The 25,187-nt window shown below is 39.5% G+C and overlaps 1 protein-coding gene across 2 annotated transcripts in view; it reads right to left on the bottom strand.

Moving 5' to 3' along the window:
* The window catches only part of FGD6 (FYVE, RhoGEF and PH domain containing 6), a 74,919-nt gene that overhangs the window by 23,784 nt on the left and 25,948 nt on the right, over window positions 1-25,187 (bottom strand). For both annotated transcript variants that reach the window (XM_055807355.1, XM_055807357.1), the window contains exons 3-9: window positions 22,001-22,148; window positions 18,471-18,538; window positions 18,348-18,378; window positions 9,721-9,872; window positions 8,774-8,930; window positions 7,454-7,541; window positions 1,872-1,922 (exon numbers count right to left, since the gene is read on the bottom strand). In XM_055807355.1, the coding sequence (XP_055663330.1) occupies window positions 1,872-1,922; window positions 7,454-7,541; window positions 8,774-8,930; window positions 9,721-9,872; window positions 18,348-18,378; window positions 18,471-18,538; window positions 22,001-22,148 (695 nt within the window). The remainder of the gene's footprint in view (window positions 1-1,871; window positions 1,923-7,453; window positions 7,542-8,773; window positions 8,931-9,720; window positions 9,873-18,347; window positions 18,379-18,470; window positions 18,539-22,000; window positions 22,149-25,187) is intronic.

Genomic DNA, 25,187 nt, shown 5'->3' with positions numbered 1-25,187 from the left:
ACGATGCCAACTGAGCCTGCTGAAACATAGCTGGTGGCCTCCTACTAGGAAATGTTGGAGCTGCTCCAGCCAAAACACTCCCCAGCTCCCATCCACTTGGAAGAAAACGAAGGGAAATTTAGCTAAATTCACAAAGACAGGAATGAGTACCTGAATTTTTTGTTATACTTTCCTTCATCTATCAGTTATTATATCCATTAAAAACTTAAAATTTTACTGACTGACTTCAAGAAAGATTGAAGAATGTTAGAGAAAATTTGCTGGTTATTTGAAGGGAAAGTTCTACAATCTCAGGGCCACTTACGCAGCCAACACTAAATTAATCTAAACAACAACAGAAAATAATCCATAGGGTCAAAGTCCATAAACAAAGTGGGTTTTGGCAGGGAGAAGCATTCCACTTCTTATACCCCTTAGCTGGAGTGATGTATGCAAATGAAGGTCATCAGGAAGAATTGTGTTGTTTGGGTTTTTTTCCAAGAACACTAACCATAACCAAACTCAGTCTCCCCCCACGCTGCAATGGAATTAAACAACTAAGCGAAGTTAGAACTAAGTTAAGCTTAATTCTCACAGGATAGGTCTTGGTGAGTAAAGGTCAGATTTTCTTTTCTTACCCAGTTTCAAAGATAGACTACCAAACATGTCAAATGCATAAAATTAACAGTTATTGTTACAACTAAGCTTCTGCTTTTATCTTTGACATATGAAGTGAGAGAAAAATACTATGGAAGGTACAACCACAAAAAATGCAGAAGCTGGAGAAATCACAAGAAAATATAAAGTAAATATATATTTAAGTTGCTCACTTTTTAAGTGGTCAATTATTTAATGTGCAGTGCAAGCATCAGTTTGTTCACAGCCGTAAGGAGTACAAGACAAACTTTTCTGTCTCTTAGAGAGTCATCATTTAAAATATTTTGGCTTATGTTTTTCAATATAATCAAACAAATATGGCTAAATTTCCTAGGAATTGTATTTACTCACAAGTTTTACAGTACTATACCAGCAGACAAAGCTGTAAGAAAGCAAACTTGGCTCAGTGCATTGAAGGCACTCATTTATTACAGTCCAATGAACTACATCTGCACAACCCTCCTAAAGATAATGGGCTTTGCACAAATGTCACTAAAGAGACTGGAATAAGTGACAGGGGCTCATGCAAATGAAACTGAAACACTGGCTGGCAGCATTTTTAATACTGCTGAGGCACACACATGAAAGGAGGAAACAGTCTGAATGTCCATTGCATTGCTACACTCAAACCAGCTTAATCCCAAACTACCATGAAACATGTAGCACTGTCCTCTTCCATCACCTTCTATTCCTTCTCCCTTCCCCTTACCTCCTCTTGCCCCACATGCATGCAAACTTGTGGAAGTCACTTGAGTTTGTGCAACTTGTGACAAGTCAAACTGGAGAACTCCTCAGGGTAAATATAACCCAGAGCAGCTCCTTGATCTTGTTCACTCCCACCACACAAACACTTGTCCTGGCACAAAGAGTGAGGAGGCAGCCAGAAAGGCTCATAGCTGGGGGAGACCAGCTGGTAGACCAGACTGCCTATCATAAAAGGTCTACAGATGGAAGGACTGTCTCTTTCAGTGGCAGTGCCTCAAATATCTGCTTCAGCTGCCCGTGGAACTTCACTCTTATCTCTTGGTTTCCACTCAAAAGTAAGCTGATACAAATGTCAGCTCCAAACGTTTTTGAAACACAAGTCTGCAGTCTTTCAGTATCCTTGCTGAGAAACTTAGAACTAAATAGAAAATGTTTCTATTACTGGCTAAGCACTTTGCATGCATATAACATTTAGAAACATTACAATAAGTATGTAAGCTGTTATTTCTTTAATCTAAAGAGACATTTACCTTGAGTATCCCTATAGTCTGCAGATTCTTCTAAAAGATTCTTTAAATAATCTGTATTAAAAAAAAATAGATAGTTTTGTTAAAGAAATAAACAGCACCAGAAAGTAGAAAAGCCCACCTTTTTCCGGTAAATCTGCTTTTCAGGCAGATCTATGCCACAAAGATCTACTACTTAATCTTTTAAATCTGTAAAAGCAATAACAAAAGGAAAACTCGTGCTTCCATAACTAAAGTATATCATAATACCTTGCTCAGGGAAGAGAGGGTTATTGAAGCACTGGCCTTCCCCAAAGACAAATGGTATGTTGTATATATTATTCCAGAACAAAACAAGCAAGTGAAAAATATTTATTGTGCAAAATATTGCAATATTTAAGCTGATGCAAAAATTTTTAATATTATAGATATTTGCCTGAGCACCAAACTTGTCTATAGAAGCGAAGAAAAAAGTAGCCCATTACAGAAGATCTGGTTATGATTAATATTTTTCAACAATGAAAGTATTATACCCCCCCCCTAAAGTTCAGTGATTTTTGGTTTTCAGTTACAAACTTAGTTCTTCAACCACAAGATGGCACCCTCAATCCATGCAAGTCTTGGGAGTTTTAAAATTTATTTTACTTAGTTAAAATTAGCTCCAAGTGTATGACTATACAAGAAAACATCCCCCTCGAGTTCCCATTCCCTGGTCAAGCGCCTAGTTCACCAGCAAGTACTGTATCCTGACAAAGATTAACATATATCCTCAGTAAAAATTCAGTCATCTATTCTCTACATGCTACAGCTTTGAAGTACTTAAAATTGAAAGAAATCAAATCAAAAACTTTCAAAGAAATATACGTGTTAGATTGATAATATCAACAAAGACTGTTTTATAATTACCTTTTAAATGAGGTATTAAGATTCTGGCAGATCTACCAAAACCTAATCATGTGTGATCTAGCAAGCGTTCGATTTTGCTTTGCACTTGTACAAGTTTCATGCAGGGGTGAAATAATTCAACTCCCACATGCTTGCCCTACCCAAATTCATCCTTTTACTCAAGAAGAATCAGGAGCCAACTGTTCCTGCCTTCCTAAGAGGTCTTGCTTCATGCATGCCCCTCAGAGACTGCTCAGTGTACTGTAATCTTTTCCTTATGCAAGAAAAAGGGAATTATGAAACATGTTTCTGCGGTAGAAATGCTACAAAGAGTGAAAACCTTGTCACAGTTAATGAAAGCTTTGAGAAAAACAGAACTACGGGAAGAGAAATATTTGGCACTAAAATTTTATTTTTTGGCAAAGACCTAAGGGAGGATCCAAGAGAGAAGCATGAAAAGCAGGTTGGGGTGAAGGAAGAGGAACCAGATGGGGTCTCCTGCAGGGAAGTGGGAAGGGAGCACTGGGAGGTCTGGCTGGCTGGGCCACAGGAACACCCACAGCTTTCTGCTCTCCTCAGAGTTTTGTCTTATCTTTAGCAGGCACTGGTCAACGTGTGATCTTTTAAGACAAGTCTGATATGGCACCAAAACCTCACTAGCTGTGCTCCATAAATATTGCAGTTTCACATCCCTCAAGATCTTGTGCTGTAGTAGCTACCAGACACTCCAGTGCAATGTTTAGGTGGACGCATATTCCACTAAAACCAAAGGTCATCTTGCTTCACCCTGGGTGATGCTGGTAAGAAACTGGTGTGAGAGTTAAAAAATAAATCAACAGGAGGTATTCTGAAAGGAACTGAGAAGACTTTACATTGTTTTTAACTTGGTTTGACCTGGAAGAACCCATCACACACATGATACCAGCTGCCCTCTCCTGTCCTGCCTGCCCATGGGCGCTCTCTCAAGTCAGATCTGTGCCATACTGCCCAGGCAGAGCACTCCTGGGACTCCACCATAAAGCAATCAAGCTAAAGCTTTACAATTCCAAATAGATCTTCATCAGGGTCAGCACAAAGGACTCCAGTGGGAACCTCCCAGTATAAGAATGAGCGTCTACAGCTTACACAGAAATACCAGCTTCTTAAAGCTACTAACCACACACTCACCCCTACAGGCCGGGAGCAAGAGGTGAGGTGGGTATAATTTACTCATCTGCAAAACATACTGCTGGCACTGTAAGTAAATGTCCCTAGTACATGGAAACATTCAATTTAGCATCCAAAGTGACTGCAGTGGAAACTTAAAACCAGAGATCCAACATGGGAACTAACTGTTTCTTGGCATATTCATGCTTTATGACTTGTTCCCCAAAACAACATGTTATATCCCTCAAAATATTTTTTGATGGCTGTATTCCAGCATTTTAAATCATATGATCAGTGAATAAAAGAGGGAAAATTAGATATTTTTCACTTAAAATTCTGTATTTAAAATGGAAGGCAGCTTTTACATTATAAGACTGAAGCAGCCAATAAAAGTTGCAACTGTAAAATCTTGACAGTGATAAATACATAACTTCATCTTGATACTCTCTATGAACATCTAGTAAGTGGACCTCAGTTCATAGCTAAAACTCAGCTTCAGAGAAGCATCAGAACAGATATTTTTAGTCTCTTCTGTGGATATACACTGGAAGTTTTGTGCTTACAAAAACTTTCTGGAGGTACTGGTTTAAACTATACAGACAAGCAGATTTCAGACATGAGTAACATTGCAGTAAAAATTTAGCAAAAATATTCCTAGATAAAATAAATACAGAGTCAAATATTAAGGTGGAATGGCATCTACTGTTTTGCCAAAAAAAAAAAAAAAATCTTCCCCTCTGAAATGTGCTTTAGTTGTTCAGACCAGGAAGACCTTAAGCATACCTTCAGAAAGGCAGAGTTAGAAATTAAAATCCATAGCTCTGCTGGATACTCCAAAACACAACAAAAATCAACACAAAAGCACGTAACTACTGTTCCTGTGATGAATAAAATTTCCTTATGCCCTGCTTCTACCCCACAGCGGCCAGCAAGTCTCTCTTCCTTCTCACTGGGGGGCAGTGACTATCACTTCTCCTGCTAAAAACTCTCCTCTGATTCATTAACTGCTTTTTGTCTCAGGTTGTCTGATTTAATTAAGTTAAACTCAGAGCAATCGCTCCCCAACACATAATGGACTCAAGTCTGACAACTCTGTTTCTAACCTGCAAAGCAGCAATGCATCCCCCTCAGCATCCCCTCACTATACCCCAGCTAAGGATAACAAAAGACTCACTCTCTGCAAACCTATGTTGAGAAAGAGAGGCACTTATCATGTGACAATGAAGAGCCTGTTCGTATGGTACAGTCTCAAGTCACCTACTCAAATCAGAGCGTTTTGGAAGGAATCACCTCTACTTCATTTCTATTAGAAATCAGAGGCCTCTAATTAACCTCCCCAAAACCCATCTAGTATTTGCTGTATAGAGCTCGGGGCTAATACATGGCAGAAGTTAAAGTTCACTTGCTGGACTGGAGAAGCTGTATAATTAAACAGAAACACAGCTGAGCTGCGCCTCTCCTTCGCCGATTTATGAGCCCACCTGCTCCTGCTTTTGTTCGCACAAAAGTAACTCCACTTCAAAGCACAGCAACCATCTTGTGATGTGACCATGTAGCAGCAGGTTACCAGTACAAAGCTGTCCCACTGACACAGAACATCTAAATAGGAAGAAATCCCTGCTGACTCAGGCCTAGCAGCTTCGTTTCCTGGATTATTTTTGCTCCTCTGCTCTTACCCATTGCCCCCTCCTCCCTCGCCCACAGGTCCCCCCATCTTCAGACTGGGCAGCTGCTGCATTGCAGTGTCTCACCCACTGCAACAACAGGTTCAAGTGTTTTGTGCATCATCCAAGTGTTTTGCAGCACATGTTTACGAAGAGATTGCTCAATATTGCACAGAGCTGCTGGAAGGTAACAGAGCAGATGGGTCATCCACAGAAATACAGAAGAGTGACAAGCTCAAGCACAATGAAATGCATGATAGACTGAGCAGACTGAAAAAGAAACAGTCCAAAATAACACTCCCCAGTTCCAGCACAATTAAATTCTTAGTCTGACCTCCTTTATTGCTCCCATAAAACAAGAAAAAATTACTTTTCTAAATCAGCAGCCAGCATTGCAATCCCATTCCTGTCAATAACATTTGCAGCTGTATTTAAAGCTGGGCAGTCACAGTGAGGTCTGCAGACTGGGGACACCCACAGCAACCGATCACCACAGAATGAGTACTAGCCACAATGGCAGTTAATGATCATGAGGAATTCCCTTTCAACATCTGAGTTTTGTTTCAGTGCCATTCACCCCAAGACCTTTCGTTTTGCCATGTATAACTGGCATGGCATTTACTCCATCATGATCCGCTTTTGAATCTTTTTAATTAAAACTTTTGAACATATCCAAAGCTCCACTGATTTTGGAGTGTATAACAAGCCTATACCATGCCCTGAGTCAGTATCCTTTAAAATAAAGAAATTCCCCAAACATCCTTTTATGGCTTGATTTCATCAATTAAAAGTCACCAAGATCTTCCCCTACAAAGTAGTCCATTTAATAAGGGGTTTTCACCCTTTTTTCAACACCTGTGACTTTATTAAAATGATAAAAGTTAAACCAGTCAATGTTAATATCTTGGTAACTGCTGTAAAACACTTAAGTCTCTATCTCCCACAGCATCACTAGTCTAAGTACTTGCTGGGGAAATGCCAACAAGCTGCTGCAGAGCCAAAAAAAAAAAGGTCACAGAGCATTTTATTTTGCAGTTACTACATAAACACAGGCTATTTTTAAATGGCTCATCAAGAAGCAATGGCTTTAAAAACAATGCCTTAAGTATTTCCAAATCCTTACAGGAGCCATCCCCCTCTTACAACAAAGATCTCAAAACACTTCACAAAAGAGGGCTCTATCATTGCCCTCCTCTTACAGAAGAGAAAGCACTGCATCCTGGAGATGACTTGCTCAAGGTCACCCAAACATGCCAGTGCCAGAACAGGGTATAGAGCCCAGATTTTCTAGCCCCAAGCCAGCTTTTCAGCCTACAATGCCCCTGTAACAAGTCTTAAGCGCTTACTGGTAAACACATACTAAACATGTGTTTTGCCTTTAAAAGTGAATGGGTTTTACAGACAAAACACCTGGGTGGGGGAGAAATGGAGAAGCTACTTGCAGCAGTTCATAGCTGCATAGACATCCTTCATTTCCTTCTCCTAGCTCAACTTTTCCATACTACCTTTTTCCTTCATTAAAAAAAACCAACAAACCACCAAAAAGACAAAAAAAACCCACGCCAAACCCAAAGCAAAACAGGAGCAATTCCAACCCTCTAAGAAAATTACAGGTTTCTATTACCACAGAAACAAACAGAAACCACCACAGGTTTCACGCTTTCCAAGTACTGCTGAATGTTCCATCAGAGGACACACCACAGCGTTGGGTATGTTAGCTCCCTGCTTGTGCATCTGACGGCAATCAATATTAACACAGAAAACTTCTAAACCCATGCCATGTTTCTAAAAATGCTTCACATATCTGAAGTCAGATAAACATGCTTTACAGATGGTTCCAACTGCCTGAAAACAAGTTTCTGGGACGTGTGAAGACTGGCTTCCCAAGCCTGCAAAAGAGCTTGACTGTACCTGTCAACAGGAGCCTGTATTGGGGAATCCTCTGAACTGGCTTGAGCAGATAGTGCTTGAGGGCCAGACTAGCACAGCGGGGGCTCATCTGAAAGAAACACCCAAAATAAGTAATGATTCTGTGGTAATCAAGGATTCCAGCAAAAGAAAACATACCTACAAACAACTACTGATTACACTGGAGAAGCTTTATCTTAAGAAGGTGCAACTACAGCTAAAACACTGCACTACAAAGCCAGCACCCTGCATTAAAAGACACTGGTAAGGACTCATACTCTGTGGATTCAAAACAGGTGCTTTTGCTTATGAGGAAGAGAGATGAAGCTTCCCAGAAATAAAGGAAACATCGGTGGCAAGGGCAACATGCTGCTTCGTAATCCCTCAGCGTCCCTTGGGCAGAAAGGCAGAGAGGACAGCAGTGCTCACTGCAGAAGTTTTAATTAATTAATGCAATTATTTTTAAAATTGATTTAATTAAAGTAATTAATCCACACCTCTAAAGACAACACGGAATTACAAGATCCGTGCTTCAAAAGTGTTAATTATCTTGAGTTTGCATTCAAAATAATGTGCATCTGAAACACTGAGTCCTTAAAAAAGCATCATCTTCTTCCCATTTTTGCTCACTCTACCTTTGCCCACTGTAAGTAGCCTTTTGAACCACTCATAAGCAAACAGAGCAGGGATTACCCAAGGGGAAGCCCACATAATAGGGGGTAAATTCAGTTTGTGCAGATCAACTGCTTAGGGAGCTTGCTCCTCTTCTCTGATTTGTTTTAAGGAAGTTACATAAAAATCTGGCAATGCTCTTAGGGACAGGAATCAGCTTTCATCTGATTCCTGCATGCACTGGGTTTGAAACTTCCAGAAACACGCAGATGAGAAAATTCACATTTATGTTTTCAACTGAAACACCGTTCCTATGAGTAAGCCACTGCCCTATGACGCGGTAGAGGAATCAACCTGGTTATAATAGGACAGTTAATCAGTGCATAGTATGATCAGAAGACAAAACTGGGGAAAAAAAAAAGCAGGTATAGATTTTGTTAATGTGTCTTTGATATAATTTGTAGCAAGTGCTGCACTTTCTGAAAATCAAGGTCCTTTATCATATCTCACAGCGGTAGCCAAAATTAGTAGTTACTTCACCAAATCTGAATTTACTTCTTTCCACTTCCACCCTACAAAGTCTCAAGCCAAGACTGCAGAAAAAAAAAAAAGCCCCCCAAAAAATTGGAGGATAGTCTCTAAGACCTTATGGAGGATCACAACTGCTGAAAAGCCACAAAATAGGATATGTCTTACAAATGACTACAGTACCTCAAAGTCTTTGACTACTGAAGCAAAACCTGCATTCTTCTTACACTGTTCATCTAATAGTGCAACATTTTTATCAAATTCTTTGATGTAAGTTGAATACATCTTCAAGTAGGGACCCTTTTTAACGAATATATCAGCAATTCTTTGATGTTCGAGCCTAGAAACAAAAAATAGAGCAATTAGAAAGAGCTAAAAAGAGCATACATCTTAACCCTGCTGCAAAACATCTATCTTTTTCACAGGAAGATGTGCTACTTTAGGTTCTGAACAAAAAGCTTACAGTTCAGCAGATAGCCACCCATCTCAGTAGCTGTTCTGAGAAACCTTACCAGGCACACCTCCACACGCTAGTTTAGTGTTAGATTACAACCACTTAAGACACAGTCCGTTTAAAAAGGTCTTGAACTGTTTGAACACTTCAGTACAAGCTGGATTTCTGAGGAGACAGATCTTCAAATTTCAATATGCAGTCTCCATCCTCTAACAGCAAGCATGGGACTGCAGTCTTTACCTATTTCAGTGCCTTTGTCAGTAGGTTTTGTATAGCTGATTTAGATCCATTTAGAGAATGGATTTCAATGGGATTGTGGCTGTCAATCAGCACCGTGTCTGGTTAGTAGATCTGGACTACCTTTAAAATGCAATGTCCACTTCTTATGGCCATGCATAGACCAGAACATTCAATTAAAAATTAAATTTTAAGTAAAAAAGCGTGATTGCTAAAAAAAAATTTATATTGACGTGACTTCTGGACTTTTCTGGATACATCTAAATGGCAAAAAGTACAGCTAAACAGAAAATTATCTCCTGTACTTTCCAAGTCATTTCTGTCATTTAAGAAGGCATGTGAAACACAAGAGTCAAACCATGGTCACATAGAGTCACATAAGCCCCACAAATAAATTTCAACAACATCAAAGGCATGGTATCCCTTTATTGATAGTCACCAGTGAGATAATCGCTCTTCCAGTTCCCTCAGGAGGTCCCGATTGAGTTCGTACAGCTGAGGTAGGTAGTACAGGATCTGATTCAGGATTCTGTCCTCAATCACTGGCTTTCCAAGCTGCCTAGAGGCATGGGCCACAGCATCCCGGAAATCCTGCCGGAGCACAAAGAGGACAGAACCCCCCCTTCCCTGAGCGAACAGCCTTCAAAGCACCAACAGAGACAACGGCATTCTCTCCACAGACATTCCAGGCACTGCTCCCTATTACCAAAGGCAAGGCGGGTACCATCTGGGTTATGTTTCCCCACAGCCTCAGCTTACTCCCCTGGGCCTGCCTTAATCCCTTTGGTTTGATGCTGGAGCTTTACTTTCTTGCTTCCGTATGCATAATATGGAAGTTCTTCATTATTTTTACAACATGCCCTTAAGAAACGTGCTTGTACTGCATAAGAGGAAGCTTAGGAGGAAAAAAAGCTTGTATCTGCAAGGGTGTTGCTAGCCTTGAGTATCTTCTTGCTAATATTTGGGTCAAAAAGCAAAAATGTTGTATCAGCTAATACAGTAATAATATTTTTAAATCATTCTAGTTTTCATAAGTTATCTACAAATACCCTTTTGGAAGATGAGCCTTTTGGACAAAAATGTAGGGTCACAACAGCTCTTCTATATACAGGGAAATGAACATCTAACAAAAAGACAGTGTAACTTAGACACATGGGAATAATGAGATTTCAAATGTTAACAAAGATCAAAACCAACACTGGTACCTTCAAAACATTTACAGGGAGACAGAAACCCCTACTTGCACTTGAAGGATCTTCTTATAGCATTTTTATTGTATAACCAGGCTTATTGGTCCTCATTAAACTATACAGAATTAAAATCTGGGCCCCACACAAGTCAGTATGGCCAGGATTGTATCTACATTGAAACTCAGCATCCATCACAAGAGGTATTTTCCCTGATCACATACAAACAAAATTTTCAAAAAAGGAAATTTTTAAAAAAGGTTAACATTTTCATATTTCACTTGAAAACCAACACTGTCTGAACTTACAAAAAAGAAAATGCAAATTAGGTGGTGCACTGTATTATTGTGTCTCACTTGAATTTGGGCAACAGTGGAAAAAAGACAATCTGCAATAGCTCTTTTCACGTTTGTGGTCTGCTAAAACCTGATAGTGCAAGCACAATCTACATGCATCCTAAAAAAGGTGACCAGCAACATGTTTGTAAGTATAAAGATGAATTACATTTTAAATGTGCAGGGGTTCCATACCTGCCTTTGAAAATCTGTATAGTCCTGGGGGGTGGGGGGTGGGGGGGTGGGGGTGGGGGTGGAGGTGAGGAAAAAAATTAGCTCCCTCTTTCCCCTCCCCAGGTTTACTGCTACAGGTCTTACCAGCTCTCTCATCTGTCCAGCATCTGGCACTATTTAGGGTCTCTCAAACTTAAGCCTCAATTTTCCCTTGCCCTCTCTCCTCATTACATCAGCTCTGGGAAACGTGAGCTCCAGACACACTTTCTTGCTTTGTGACCCTCTGGGTCATGAAGGCTGCGACTGGGCAGAGTTATGACAAGAAACTGAAAAGAGATACAGGGCAATGGCTGTGATGGGGGAAGGCTGAGAACTAAATGCAAGGGAGTTAAAAAACAGATGGTGTTATTCATATGGAAATGTTCTGGTTTACATCCTCTGTGCAGACTACAGACACATAGGTTAACTACCAGCTGCATCTTATGGGTTTTCCTGACCCTAGGGCATTGCTTAACACTGAAATGATACATGGAATTACAATGGCAAAAGCTCAAATGAAGCATTCTGAAGAGCTTCATGTAAAATGCATCATCATATTATGATAATATTCTCCCCCCAACCCCCAAATCACATGCACACACAATACACTGTATGTACTTTGCCATGGGATGAAACAAGAATTTTGTCTGAATGTTATAAGGCTACTTGCATAAGGAAAAGAAAAGCAGTTTTGTCTGTAGCGTAATCAACAACCCAGGCTTTTCCCTGACCAAACAATAAAAGAGCAGGGAACCAGGTTTAAGCACCAGTAGATAAGACAGGAATGTCATTTGTAGTTTAAGAGCATTTATTTAACTTCTAGATATAGAACTCAAAGAGTCTGCAGGATGTTTTCCAAATACAGATTTGGTTTTTCACCAGCTTGATTCAGAGTCCATCAGCCTCATCAGGCTTTGGATCATACCATGAAAAACTATCATTAAAACAGCCAACCAAAACTTTGCTTCATCACTCTCCTCATTCCCCTTCCAAAACTGAGTAAATGGAGGAAGCCTTGCAGAGAGGAAACGCAGGGAAGACAGATAAAGTGGAGCTTTCAAATGATGCAAACCAGCCTGCTAAACAACAAAAGAGCTAGATTTCAATGCTTTTTTATCTTTTTCCTTTTTAAAAAAAATTATCAAGTCTTCACTACAGAAGCAGTACAATGAATTTGTCACTGCAATCATATTAAGATTTATTTTTAACCTGGCAGTGGGTGTGAAGTAACTGTCATGCCAAGTTCATCTTGAGATAAACTTAAGAGCTGAAAACAGAAAGCACATGCCTGAGGAGTGGGAGTAGGAAAAGTAAAACATAACAAGACAGGAGTTAACAGTGTTTACACTTGAAGGTGCTGGCCTTCTGAGAAAGTAATTTCTTAACCAAAAGGACAAAACACAGAATAGGTCTGTTTTAATTGCCAAATGTAAAATACGTTAACTGAAAAAGTAAATTCTGAAATTTCACTCCTAAGGGTGACTTAGAAGTTGCATTAATAATCATTTAATGCACCAGAATCTAATCACTTCCAAAACAAAATCCCTACACTGCTACATCAAAACAGAATCACTGTTGCAAATTATACATTGTCTTGATATCTATATATAACTGCAATAAGTGATTCATATTTCAAACATATTTATCATATAGTACTATATAACGCTGCTGAAGAGCATTGCTTTCATCAGCGTGTTCAAAGACAGTCGCCTAGGTAGTCCTAGAAATTATTCTGTTTGAAGCAATGCTGCAATCCATAACAGCGAATCCTAAAGACAGAGATTTTCTAATTAAAAATGAGCCTTTCAAATACTACAATCTTACTCATTAAAAAAGCCTTGTCATGCTTTGGAATTAATGTGCTTATTTCACTGAAAACCACCATTTGCAGCTCCAGACAAAAAGTTTCATATGCTATATGACAGAAAACAAAAGATTATGCTAGTTATACTGAATCATACCAGCTTCTTATCAGGATAATTTTTCCTTTCAGAAGGAGGGAGGCTATTATGCACTTTCTGAAATGCTGGTTTATAGTTTCTAGTTTACATTATATTCTGGTCCAATAATAATCTTCTGATACCACTTTTTACTGCAAAAGGCAATTGTCTTCACACAGCTACTTCAAGAGGACAGCACTCCTTATCATCCCTGGAACACACATTCTTTCCAAACCAGAAAGTCTTAGTTTCTAGACTAGGACAGCATCCCACTGGGTACCTGTCCATATAAAAATCTAGTTTAGGCAGTTATGAAGGCTTCTGAGTACATATTGTTGCTGAATTACTGTCTGATAAAGCATTCCCAACTTGAAAATGTTTAAAGAATTTTATTTATCCTATTAGTAAACACTCCTCCTAGAGCTGCGCAGGTTTTAAACAATATTTGAGGAAGATACCACCATTGCTGCTTCTATTTCCTCCCACCCCTCCTTCAATGCAGCTTCCTTAAATAAGCAAAGAGCAGTGATATCTGAAATAATTTTGACCCTGTTGTGAATCATCTGTGATCAGCCCACGCACTTCCCCTCTGCAAAGGCCCTGACTCACAGTCCCTCTCGGTTCTTCCACTGGAGGATTCCCAGCGTGCAGCAAAGCAACCTGTCTGCATCAAAGGAGCGAAGGAACACATTCAGGTGTAAACCAAAGTAGGTGCTGACCAGGCTAAACCCTCACTCAGCTGCTGGCTGGGTTCAGTGCACCTTCAGGTATCTAATAGCTGAATTAAGATAATTTCAAATGGGTGAAGTTAAAACTTCTTGTGAATTTAACCAGAAGAGAAAAAGCGACACTATCTTAAGTGTGGTCACGTGTTTTCTTCCTAAGGCTTCAACCAATATTCATCTTGGATCCGTTTTCCTAGAACATACCATCAGTAAAGCAAAAATAAACCATAATCCCTTCTGCTGAGGTACAACTCCCAGCTAAATACACCTGCAGATAGCTCAAATATCAGTTTAATTTAAGGAAAAAAATATGGTTGCATTTGGACGCTTTTCAAGGAACACACACACACAAATTCCCTATGCAGGGGGAGGAGAGAAGAGGAGGAAGTTTCACACTCTGGGGAACAGCCAAGCTGCTGTATGTGACAAACTGTAAACAGGACTGCTAGCAATACTGCTACAGAAGACTTTACAAATACGTTATTTAAAATATAAACAGGCAGTCTTAACTGAGGTTAGACTATTAGCCATAAACTGTTAAGTTAAACTACGATGATAGTTAATGTAGACTCTAAGTGTGGGTCATGACATTTTTCAAACATATGAGATCACTTCTGGAAAGCGGCCAAGTAGTTCCGCACCTTTTTTCTCAAGTAGTAAAATCATTTGTAAGTCTTAAACAATATAAGATAGTTAATTTTTTACAAAAATCAATTATTTGACTGTGGCACATTCCCAGAATGTGATTTCAAGGAATAGGCTGGGTAGTAGAACAATGTTTCCTTCTAAACCAATGCTATTTCATTAGCCTTGTTAACAAGATAAATACAGCTGCAATTCATTGTCAAATGTCTCAATCAGCAATTCCACAGCACTTCATGACTAGAAATGTATCAACATACTCACCTCAGACTGGTCAAATATTGAAGCTTTACAGTGGAGAGAAAGGAGTTGAGATTGACAGAATTTTCCACAGCTAAACAGCAGGTCAGTTGTAAGCCAGGACCAGAGGTCAGGACTTTCTTTGCTTCAATACCCATAGCGATTTTATTTCTCAGTATACAGGCTACATTATTTTTCCAAATCTACTATGAATTATTGTTCATAATATTAAAAAGTATACATTTTTATAGACATGTAAAACTATTATATAGTTTGTGTGTGTATATATATACAAATTTTGCAATTGTTTTCTGAAAATGTAAACATACTAAACCAGAATTTCTCACTCTTGTAAGCATCTTGTAAGATGCTTCTCACTCTTGTAAGAAGGACACACACGTTTGGCCTCTTACCTGCCTTCAATAAAGGACTGATCTTTTGGCTGCAGAAGAGTTAGAGGTGCCTCCTGACAACAGCCTACCTGCTCTCAGAGCCCTAATTAGGACAGAGCTGGGGTCTAAGTCAGAAGCCCAGATCTAAAGGCTCAGGTAAAAGCTCACAGGCCTGACCTTTTCTTTGCTCACACAGCACAGTGATACACTAAGCCCTGCAGCGGAAGGAGTCATCCCAAAAAGCACGTTCCTCTGCTTGCCCAGAAATCTCACTGCCCATACCATAGCAGCAGAGGGAAAACAAAATCAAACAGGATAGGAGAACAAAAAGAGTGGTGGGTTTTGGCAAAACATTTGGAACAAAAATGGACAAAAGAACAGCAAATAAGCCAGGCAGCTTACCCTTACAGCAGCAGGGTGCTGCTGAGGAGGTCCTCTTGCTTGTGCAAAGCAAACTGTTTACAAATAATTCCACAACATACTAGTACAAATAGCACCAATCCCACCTTGCTCCTTTTCTGGAAACACCAGGTGTTTTATGGACACAGAGCACCTCAGACAGTAGTGACAAGCTTGCTTCTCTTACATCACCTAGATTTTACACCCAGTTCACTGTTCCTTGGGTTTTTTTCCTGTAAGTGCTCTTAGGGAAGAAACAGCACTTCTCCCATCTTCTCAACCCCTGTTTAGCCTCTGGAGGCCATGCATGAACCATCTCACAAAGGTGCATAGAGATGAGCTGGTCTGATTTGAGCCCCTTTGTTTTCACAAGTTTTTAACAGCATTTTTACTGGAATCTTGTCCTCTAAGAAAGCAATACAATAATTACAGAGATACAGAGAATTCAAGATGACATCTGATGTTTGATTACTCCCTCAAGTAGCCCCATTCACCTTTGAATGTACCTTCGACAGAGCATCAGTGTGCAAAGCCAGTCCCTTATCTCTGTTATGACCAGCTTATTTTGTTATTACAGAAACGTCCCCAAGTGTCTATCATTTTCTAGAGAACTTCTGTAGTCTGTCTTCAACAGAAGTAGTCAGGTGTACTTACAAAGTGTGACAGTTCTTGAAATAGGCTGGCACCCTGCTATCTTGGAAGGGTTGCTCCACTTTGTCAATATAAAAGAAAAAAATGCTAAAAAAAATTCCCATGGTACTTGTAATCAGTTTGCAGTCACATTCCCACCTTCTCATCTGCTTCAGACTCCACTTCAAATGTTCTAAGCAGTAGCAATTTTTCTTACATCAACAGTGCTGTTCCCTGGCTGTACTAAGAGCCATGGAGCTGCATTAACTGGCATTGGTAAAACAGGCTGCGGAGAACACTATTAATTTCAGTTCATCGCTAGTGGAATTAGTCACTAAATTTCAAGTATTTACTCTTTGGAAAACACCAATAGATGGTTCAGAAGGTATAACAGAGCCTCCCATGACCGGCTAAATCTTTACTGTGGGTAATACAGCCCAGCCTGGGGAAAATCTAAGTTTTAATTCCAGAAATCTATCAGAGGTTGCTTGACTGGTAGTTAGCAGTCCTGACACTTGAAACTAGTGAGCCAAACTGGTTCAGTGCATGTGAAATAAAAAGGATAGTTTTATCAACGTTTAAATGTTATCCACATAAGAAACATATGATTAAACAGATTTAATAATGTCTGCAACAAACATACACAGATCCTACAGCATACTACTCTGTGGAAATAAAATAAAATTAGTTATTCCAAGCTCTCTCAGGTATGGCAATTTTTATTTAACGAAGAATGCCTGCACACAGAGCTTCAAAACTGGTGCCCACTCTGACAAGGACACTCGCCAAGGCTCCCACCACAGGCCAACAGACAGGTTATGGGCAAAGTATTTCCTCGACTCCTAGCCTAGCATCTTCTCTGTTAGACCAGGCTGAATACACGTCAATTGTTATTGCTAGCCAACAAAAACATTCCTAATGGTTTTTATATGGCAGCTAGACACTATTATACCGTCATGAAGAGAGTTGTGACTGAGCCATTAGAAAAAAAGAGAAGAAAAAAAAGCAAAACACATCCTATAGCACTGTACGTTTACACTGTGTGGACAACCTTAAGTTTATGCCAGAAACTTCCTGAACTTCCTATTTTCCCTCTCCCGTATTCTTCCTCTGCTTGCCTGCATCCTCCTCACCAACAGCCTTTTCTTCCAGTACCGTGCACATAATCTGACAAACTGGTACGCTGAAAAGCGAAGACTCCTTTAAGATACAAGTTATATGCCTGAAAAATATGGTAACTAAAAATCATATAGCTTAAAACTTGTCTATACTCAGTAGACAACTCCCTTCCTTTAACCAGTGTTTAAGTTTGAGTTCTGTTACTAGAAACCATGTCAAATATAAATTACATATTAGCCACAACTGCCTGACCCAGCTTTTAAAAACCAGGCTTGAACAGAATAAAAAAATCAATTACTAAAATGGAAGGCAAAAAAGGAATCAACAAGTGGTGTAGTCAGTTTTTTGTTTCCTGAAAGATCTCCCTATTATAGGACTGCATACATTCATCTATAAGAGCCTTTGTTCCCAGTTTCACAGAACATGCTTCTCAAGAGACTGAGATAGACCAAAGCATCTGTTTGCAATATAACCACTTCTATTGCCCAAGGAAAAAAAAATCACTATGCTTGCATTTCATAGAGGCACAAAATAGTACAAACACACACACATCACCCAGAAGTCTACAGAAAACAGAAAAACCAGAGCTAGACAAAGCTAAATTCTTCATTAATTTACTATTACCACCTTCAACACAGCATGTTTAAAATGACTGGTCTGCATAAGCATGGATTAAATACTTAACCCTTGCTGTGGACAACACATTGCAGGTACTACAATCACAGCTGTTATCAGAAAGCAAGCATCTGTCAAAGAATTGCAGCCTCAAAAAATATACTGCCATGGTGATGGATGCACCATTAGAGCTAATTAAATTACCTAAAGAATGTGTATTTTTTTATGTACCATTTCTAAAGATGAATTGTTCCTGCATCCCCCTGCTACTTTAGAAATTATTCTAACCAAAGATTTTATTTTGGTTGCTATGGTACAAGCTGGCTTATAAATATGATGCTGATTAACATAAATGGATATGTATTCCATCTTCAATATTCAAGCAATATCACCACTCAGTTGTAAGACTGCATACATTAATTAAGGAGATGCAGAAGGAACCACCAAAATACTCATCCACTACATAAAATCTGAAAATTTAAAGTTATAAAGGTTAATCTAATTAAGCATATTTTGAATATGTAGACAGCAGAAAAAAAAAAAAAGTCACATTCATTACAATAAAGCCTCAACACAGAACTTTAACAAATTAAACAAATAGAACAGGAAACTTTTTTTTAGGTACTTACAATGTGCAAGAGTTTTAGCACATCCACAAACCTACCAGAAAAGCAAGAAAAAGCAAATAGTTACATTTTAATTCCCCAATTAAAATAAACTGAGTAGCTGTTAAGTTTAGCATTGACACTTACACTTTCTCTGAGCTCATGATCTCCTTGGCAATATGGTAAACCTTTGTTTTCTTTCCAGCTGCCTTACTCTGCAAATAAAATTATGTTATACTATGCACCTTCCAAAACTGTCATAAAGATCATTTCCAGCTAGTAGTTCCTCAAATTCAATGTAATTATTCAACAGTTATTTCTAATAAAAACATTTTATACTGCTTTGAAATCTTCCAGCCTTTCAGGATCTGTGAGAAAAATCAATTTAGCTTGTAGCTGGAAACAACATTAGCTAAGAGTAGTTTTTAAAATGCTATGAGCCTGTCTATTTAATTATTACAGGAAGCACTGAAGTCCATAAAGAGTGAAGCCCTAGCAAGTAATGATCACTGTTTAGCAAAAGTAGTAAAGTACAGATAATATTTCTACATTATTTCAATTTTTTTTTATTAATACAGCAACAGTAATACTTCTAGCAAACTCAAATGGGTTTCAGGAACATTTTAAATGAAATACACATTTTCTTTACTGAAAAAGAAGATGAAAGGAGGAAAAAGAAAAAAAATCATACTGAAAAGTCAACTTCTGGCAATCTACTGAAGAAGCTGCTGGAATACATAGCAACTGTACTGCAAAGATGTAGAAGTGTGAGTCTTGTCATCTACCTGAAACACTGTGGAGGCAATGTTGGTTTTTATGCGCACACACTTGGCTTCCAAAAAAATCAATGCTACTGTTCAACATCAGATAGAAGGAACAGGTGTAACAAAGCAAAAGCGGGTAGGTGTCAGGATACAAATGTGTTTTCTACACAGTGTAGCTCCCCATGTACAATTTCCCTCAGATAAAACACCTTTCTCCATAACAGCTTTCATGGTTTGCCATATGCTTCTCTGCTGCCAGCTGTCACCACATCTATTAGATATTCAGGCTTTCATTTTAATGGGCTGCAAAGAAAGAGTGTGGGTGAGGAACACTAAAACATCACAGGATATACCACACGGGAGTGTGATGGAAGTCCTGGGGAGGCTGTATCAGGTATGGTACTATAATATAGGCATTGAACAGTTTATCTAGAAAAGCAGGTATCAGCAGCATTAGGTACATGAACCTTTGGTTCATAAGCACTAATGTTGCGAGATTTGTCCGGCGTTTTAGTTCTTCTCTGAACCTAGAAACAAGCCTCAAATGCTGGAAATCAAACCATGGAACTGATTATATTCATAGATTGGTTTTAATAATATTGTTGTATTAAAAAAAAAAAAAATCTAAAATATTTTTAATTTGAATTTGACACAGTGCTAAATTACTAAATTAAGATTAATTTATAAATTTAATAATTTGGTGTTGCATCCCATATATGCAAAATACATTACTTATTTTATATAGTACATAGACATCTTTACACAGGGCTAGAATTTTACTTGTAAAGTTACACCTATTTCCAAAAAAAATACCCAGTAAGGGTCAATCAGACTCAGGTGAAACTGTAACACCGATCCTCAGACCTCCATTTCTTTTTAGAAAGCACAGCTGACACACTCCCTATGAGACTGAATTCACAAGTAACTCAATTATGCACAGCAAGGTATCTGCCATCACTGTCAGTGTGACAGTTGCAAATGAGATGAAAATTAGTATTTTGAGAACAAGACGCTATCGCTAAACAACTACAAAATGAAGTATCACAGTCTGTTTTCAACCCCATTTGAAAGACTTTTCACGTACCAGCTGGCACTGAAAAGGCCACTTTGCATTTGCTCAGCCAAAGGTACTCTGGGTCTAAGAGAGCCTCTAATGGGAGAACTGAAGGGATGCAAATCTGGCTCTCAGACATGGCACTGGAAAGGAACCCTGTAACTCTTCTAATGGATAAAACACATCAAAACAGCCAGATGCTTGTGGTAAGGAGAAATAGAAACAAGCCCAGCTGATGACCAATGCAGAGACTGCTTCACTCTCCTCTGCAGCTGCTCTCTCTGTTAGGAAGTTGGTTGTTAATCCCCAGCTGCCGGCTGCACGTGCCGCAGGCGGCCAAGGCAAGCCGATGAGCAGATGCTTCACAGCAAGTGCTGAATTGCTCTGTGAAACCTGCCTGAGAAGCCTCCTAACGGGGATGCTTTCCTGTAAAACTCCAACATGAAAGGTTGAGGCCACTTCTAGAGGCACACAGGGTAAGTTAGCTTCTATACAGGTACCATCCTGATTAATTTCACAGGCACAAGCTTTCCCCTCAACTCTCTTTCCCTCCCCCAATTTATTCCTCTCAGAAGGTTTGTTTAAATGACATTCAGGTTTGACACATCGTCGGGTCTTCTTTTCCAGCACTAAAAAGTCTCATTGACTTTCCGTGTTTTGTTGTGGTTTTTTTTAAATTATTATTCATTTTTAAGGAAAGGAAGCGAATATAATCCCTGTCAAAGGAAACACAGCTGCCAGGACTAATGCTGAGGAGAGGCACCAGTCCAAAGGCAGGCTGGTGTCAGGGCATCCAGGACTGAGAAGTAAGACAGTGGGTATCCCCAAGGAGAGGGATAGGACACCCAGAACTTAATTTCATTCTGAAGTAGTGAGCACTGTATTCCTGCTCCTCATCTGAAGAATAAATAAAATCAAAATAGGGGAAATGATTCCAAGCTAGCACTTGCAGAAGCAGAAGGTCAGAACTCAACCCCAACAGCCAAGCGTGGCTTACATTCGCCCAAGGGCCATAGAGGTGGCTCTGCAACCCTACGATGACAGCTCTCTTGCCACACCAATAGTCGCTCCTCAGCACCAAAGGAGTGAATTAAGGAACTTAAAGGCTGAAAAGAGGGTTGAGATCTTTGTGTTTCATGCCATTGAAAAGGAAGAATTAAAAACTGGTTCAGTCACCTGTCCCCTGTGCGCCAAGCAGTGATTTGGCAGGTCAGTATGCAGAACCTGCAAATGCAAGACAGCTGTCTGCACAGAAATGGTTACTGGGATGTGGCCTTTGCTGCATGGCCAAGACCCCTGAAACAGGATCATCCAGGCAAAACTACAGCCTCCCAGAGATTCTTCAGAAGGACCTTCTCAGACCTTGCAACCTTCACCTGTCCCCTTCCCTTGGGTTTCACCAAGGCTGACAACTCAAAGGTTGACTTTAAATGTTCAGTGCAGAAGAGACACTGCACTTCAGGATCTGTGAGGCGTAGACAGCCTCATTAAAAGGTATTTACAGGTCTCAAAACTGAAGATCTCTAAACTTAAATCTGTGCACGTAGCATTTTTAGAGGGGCATGGTAGGCAGGTCTAGAGCTCCACAATTCAGTGAAAGACTAACAAAAAATATGCCAGGCAACACACACTTTGTAGTGGGATATTTCTAAAGTTGACCTCTTAATATCAGGCTAATGTACACATACTAAATTAAAATTTTAGAAACAGAAGCCCACTAAACAATAAGAATGATGAAAATAAATATATAAAGTAATGTTGACTCAATGCCTTTTATTTGAAAATATCCCAACAGGTTACAACTTACAAAATAGCGCAAGAGTGAAGAATAGCTTCAGAGGAGAAAGATAAAAAGATACCTGTTTATCTTCTTGAGGATCAGGCTCCCCTTTGCTGGAATCAGAATTTGTGTCATCATCTTCATCAGAACTGTTCATGATATCTTCTTCATCTGACTGAAGATCTCCAATTACCACGTTAGGATGATCATGGTGTTCTTCTAAGGACCTAAAATTAAAATTATGTATAGTCAATAAATATACCATACCTATTTATGTGAAAAACTTTCTGGTTTACCCCACAATAAACAGTTTACTTGGTATCAAAACATTGAAAACAGTAGTGGATGGTCTGAAGATGACAACAATGGTAGGCTTTTCCACAGTGGACTCATAACTCTGCAATGTTTCATCTATGCTGGTATTGATACAATGCTTGCCGACAGCAAACAAAAGCCACAGTACCTTTGGAATATTTATGTTACATTTGTCCATCAGTTTGCCTGACAGCAAAGTTTAAAATCTATCCCCTTACTGCTATGCACATGCATGGTGCAACACTTGCACTGTGTGTCAGAAGGATAAAGAACAGTCCCAGCCGTTTTGCTCTCCTCTGTCTCATGGCATCATGACTTGTTCCAGATATGGTACTCAGACCGGAGCTTTCTGTCTGAAGTTTTAGATGTCTGTATATATACACAGGGCTGCTCCTCAGGACATACGCTAAACAACTGCATCAGGGATGGCAATATTATAACCATTCTGTCCAATAAATTTTCTTAAAAACAAGAGAGCAGAATCTTTTGTGATTAAAAACTCCCATCCCCCTGAGATAGACACCTTCCAGGTAGCTGTCAAAGCTATAAAATATAACCTTGTTCACGTCTCTCTTCATTAGCTTCAGCTGTATTTGCAATACGGAAATTGCATGAGGCAGGTGCACAACCTTCTTCCTCTAACTAGCCTTGACAACTTCGGTAGAGATTTAAGGAATGCAATTCTAAAAGAAAATAAAAAAGGGGGTAAGGAAAGATAAAGAAGAAAACAGAGACTAGAGGAAACTGAGCCTGAACTCACAGTTATGAGTTACACAGAAACAGCAAATCCCTGGGCTCCTACTTGATGAGCCCGATGTTACTAACTATCCTCCAAAGCAAAAAGCAAATCCAGAAACCCTTGTCCCCAAGCTGTTGCAGCCAGCAGAGATCTCACTATGCTGATCAACACCTCATTTTGTGCAGCCAACACCTGTCAGGGCTACACACTTCTTCAGATAGCTGCCCTCTGCCTCCCCACGCAAGGGATGGTTATGACTGATCTTTTCTTTGCCTAACTTTGAATCACAAGAAAGCAGGGATGGAGGGCAACTCTTTGAGAGTCACCACCTCCAACTGTCAGTTACCAGAAAAAACACTCAGCATGGATCCCATGGGAGGTGGCTGCCAGTAACCTGAACACCAGAAGTAAGGAATACCAGCTGTGTGAGGATGCTTCAGCAGCCATAGCAAGGTGTTGACTATTTAATGCTCAAGGCAGAGTTTAAAAAAAACAACACACCCCAAACCAAAACAAACAAAAAAACCCCAACAATCTAGATACACAAATGCTTATCACAAATAGAAATGTATTTAAAGATGAAAACAAGATAAGCTGGGCTGCACACAGACCTCGGTCAGCCACGAAGACAGGGAAAAGATTAAAAATAGCTTGGTTCTATTAAGACAACACAGGAAGGATGCAGGAAACACCCAAGCAGTTACTGTCTCCCAGAACCAAATGCAATGGGGGGAGGAAGGCGACTGCAAGCTCATCACAGAGTTCAAATGAGACCCTGAGCCAAGACTGCAGCACCCGGGGTGCAGGCAAACCCATTTATTTCAGTCTGGAAATTATCAGCTTCACACGGGAAGAGAGCAGCCACCAGAGAGATGACTGCTGGTGGCAACAGTGCATAGGGTATGCCAGGGACGGCTCCCAGTGAGCCTCTGTGAGCTTTGGGAAGGCAAAACAGCAGCTTTTCACTGAGGCTTTCCCTGGAACCACAGTAGCAGGACGCTAAGACTTCTGCAGTTACTTGTTAACTCCAGCAATCCAGAAAACTCCTTGGCTAGTCTATCTAATTCACAGTCAAATGACCTGTTGGCCTAAGAATGTTTATTTTGACAGATGCCATTTCAGATCCTTTCATTTTATAGATGGCAAACATATTTATTACATCTGTAGCATTACATGAGGTAGATATATCCCCCCGCTTTAGTAAAAACCTGCAACAGAAATAACTACTACTATTCCTTCCTTTACTGTATTACTCAGTTTAACCATCCTCATCTGTCACTGAATCTACATCTGATCTGGGCTATTTTTTTCCCCCCATTGTATTAAGCATTTTATCTCTAACCACAAGGGAATTAACTTTTTAGCCACTTATTCATTAAATATTACTTTTGTTAATGGACATTTCATTGCCCCTTTTCCTAGCCTTAATATTTGTTTTAATTGCTACTTTAATTTCCTTTAACTAAGATTCCTTTCCATTAATGAAACTTTTCACACTTGTGAAATCACAGCTCTTTTGCCTAAGCATATTCTACAGGATGCCCATTCCCAGATTTTGCTGTCATTTTCCATTTAAATTTTTCAGGGCAACCACGCCAACACTTACAAGTTTTAGAAAACCTGCCCTTTCGGAAGTCAGAAACAAGCACATTTCTAGCTAAGGCCGTATTCTGCTTGCACAAACATAACCCCCTCACCACTGAAGGATAAGGATCAAAGTAGCTGACCTGTGCTACGTAAAAAAAATTCTAAATGAAAGATTAATCAGCTTATCTAATAGAAAGTTTCAGTAAGAAAACTACTAAAAAAATGTTAATAATTAACTATTGATGATCACAAATGAGAGCCACTCTACATTTTTTTTCTTCCTGTGAATCACAACAACATTTAAGCTGTAAGCTCCTTTTCTTGCCTTTGTGGTGCATACTATTTGTTTAAAGCAAACAGAGCTGAGAGAACCATATACCAAATCTTGCCTAGGATATCTGCCCCACCAGTCAAGCACATCAGAGTAATCCCCGTTTGTCTTTATCCTGTATTTCCTCAGCTCACAGCCTAACACAGCCCTCAGGTTCTTCCACCTGACATATTTTGTTGAGGGGGTTTTGGTCGGGTTATATTTAATTTTTTTCTTTATTTGTGTGTGTGGTTGGTTTTTTTTAAACCCACATGGATGATTAGATGATTAATGATCAAAAGCCAGTTCACATCC

Source organism: Falco peregrinus, chromosome 6, assembly GCF_023634155.1.
Source record: "Falco peregrinus isolate bFalPer1 chromosome 6, bFalPer1.pri, whole genome shotgun sequence".
NCBI classification, from domain to species: domain Eukaryota; kingdom Metazoa; phylum Chordata; class Aves; order Falconiformes; family Falconidae; genus Falco; species Falco peregrinus.
The sequence above is the reverse complement of the archived record's forward strand: the minus strand, read 5'-3'. Positions and strand labels throughout refer to the sequence as shown.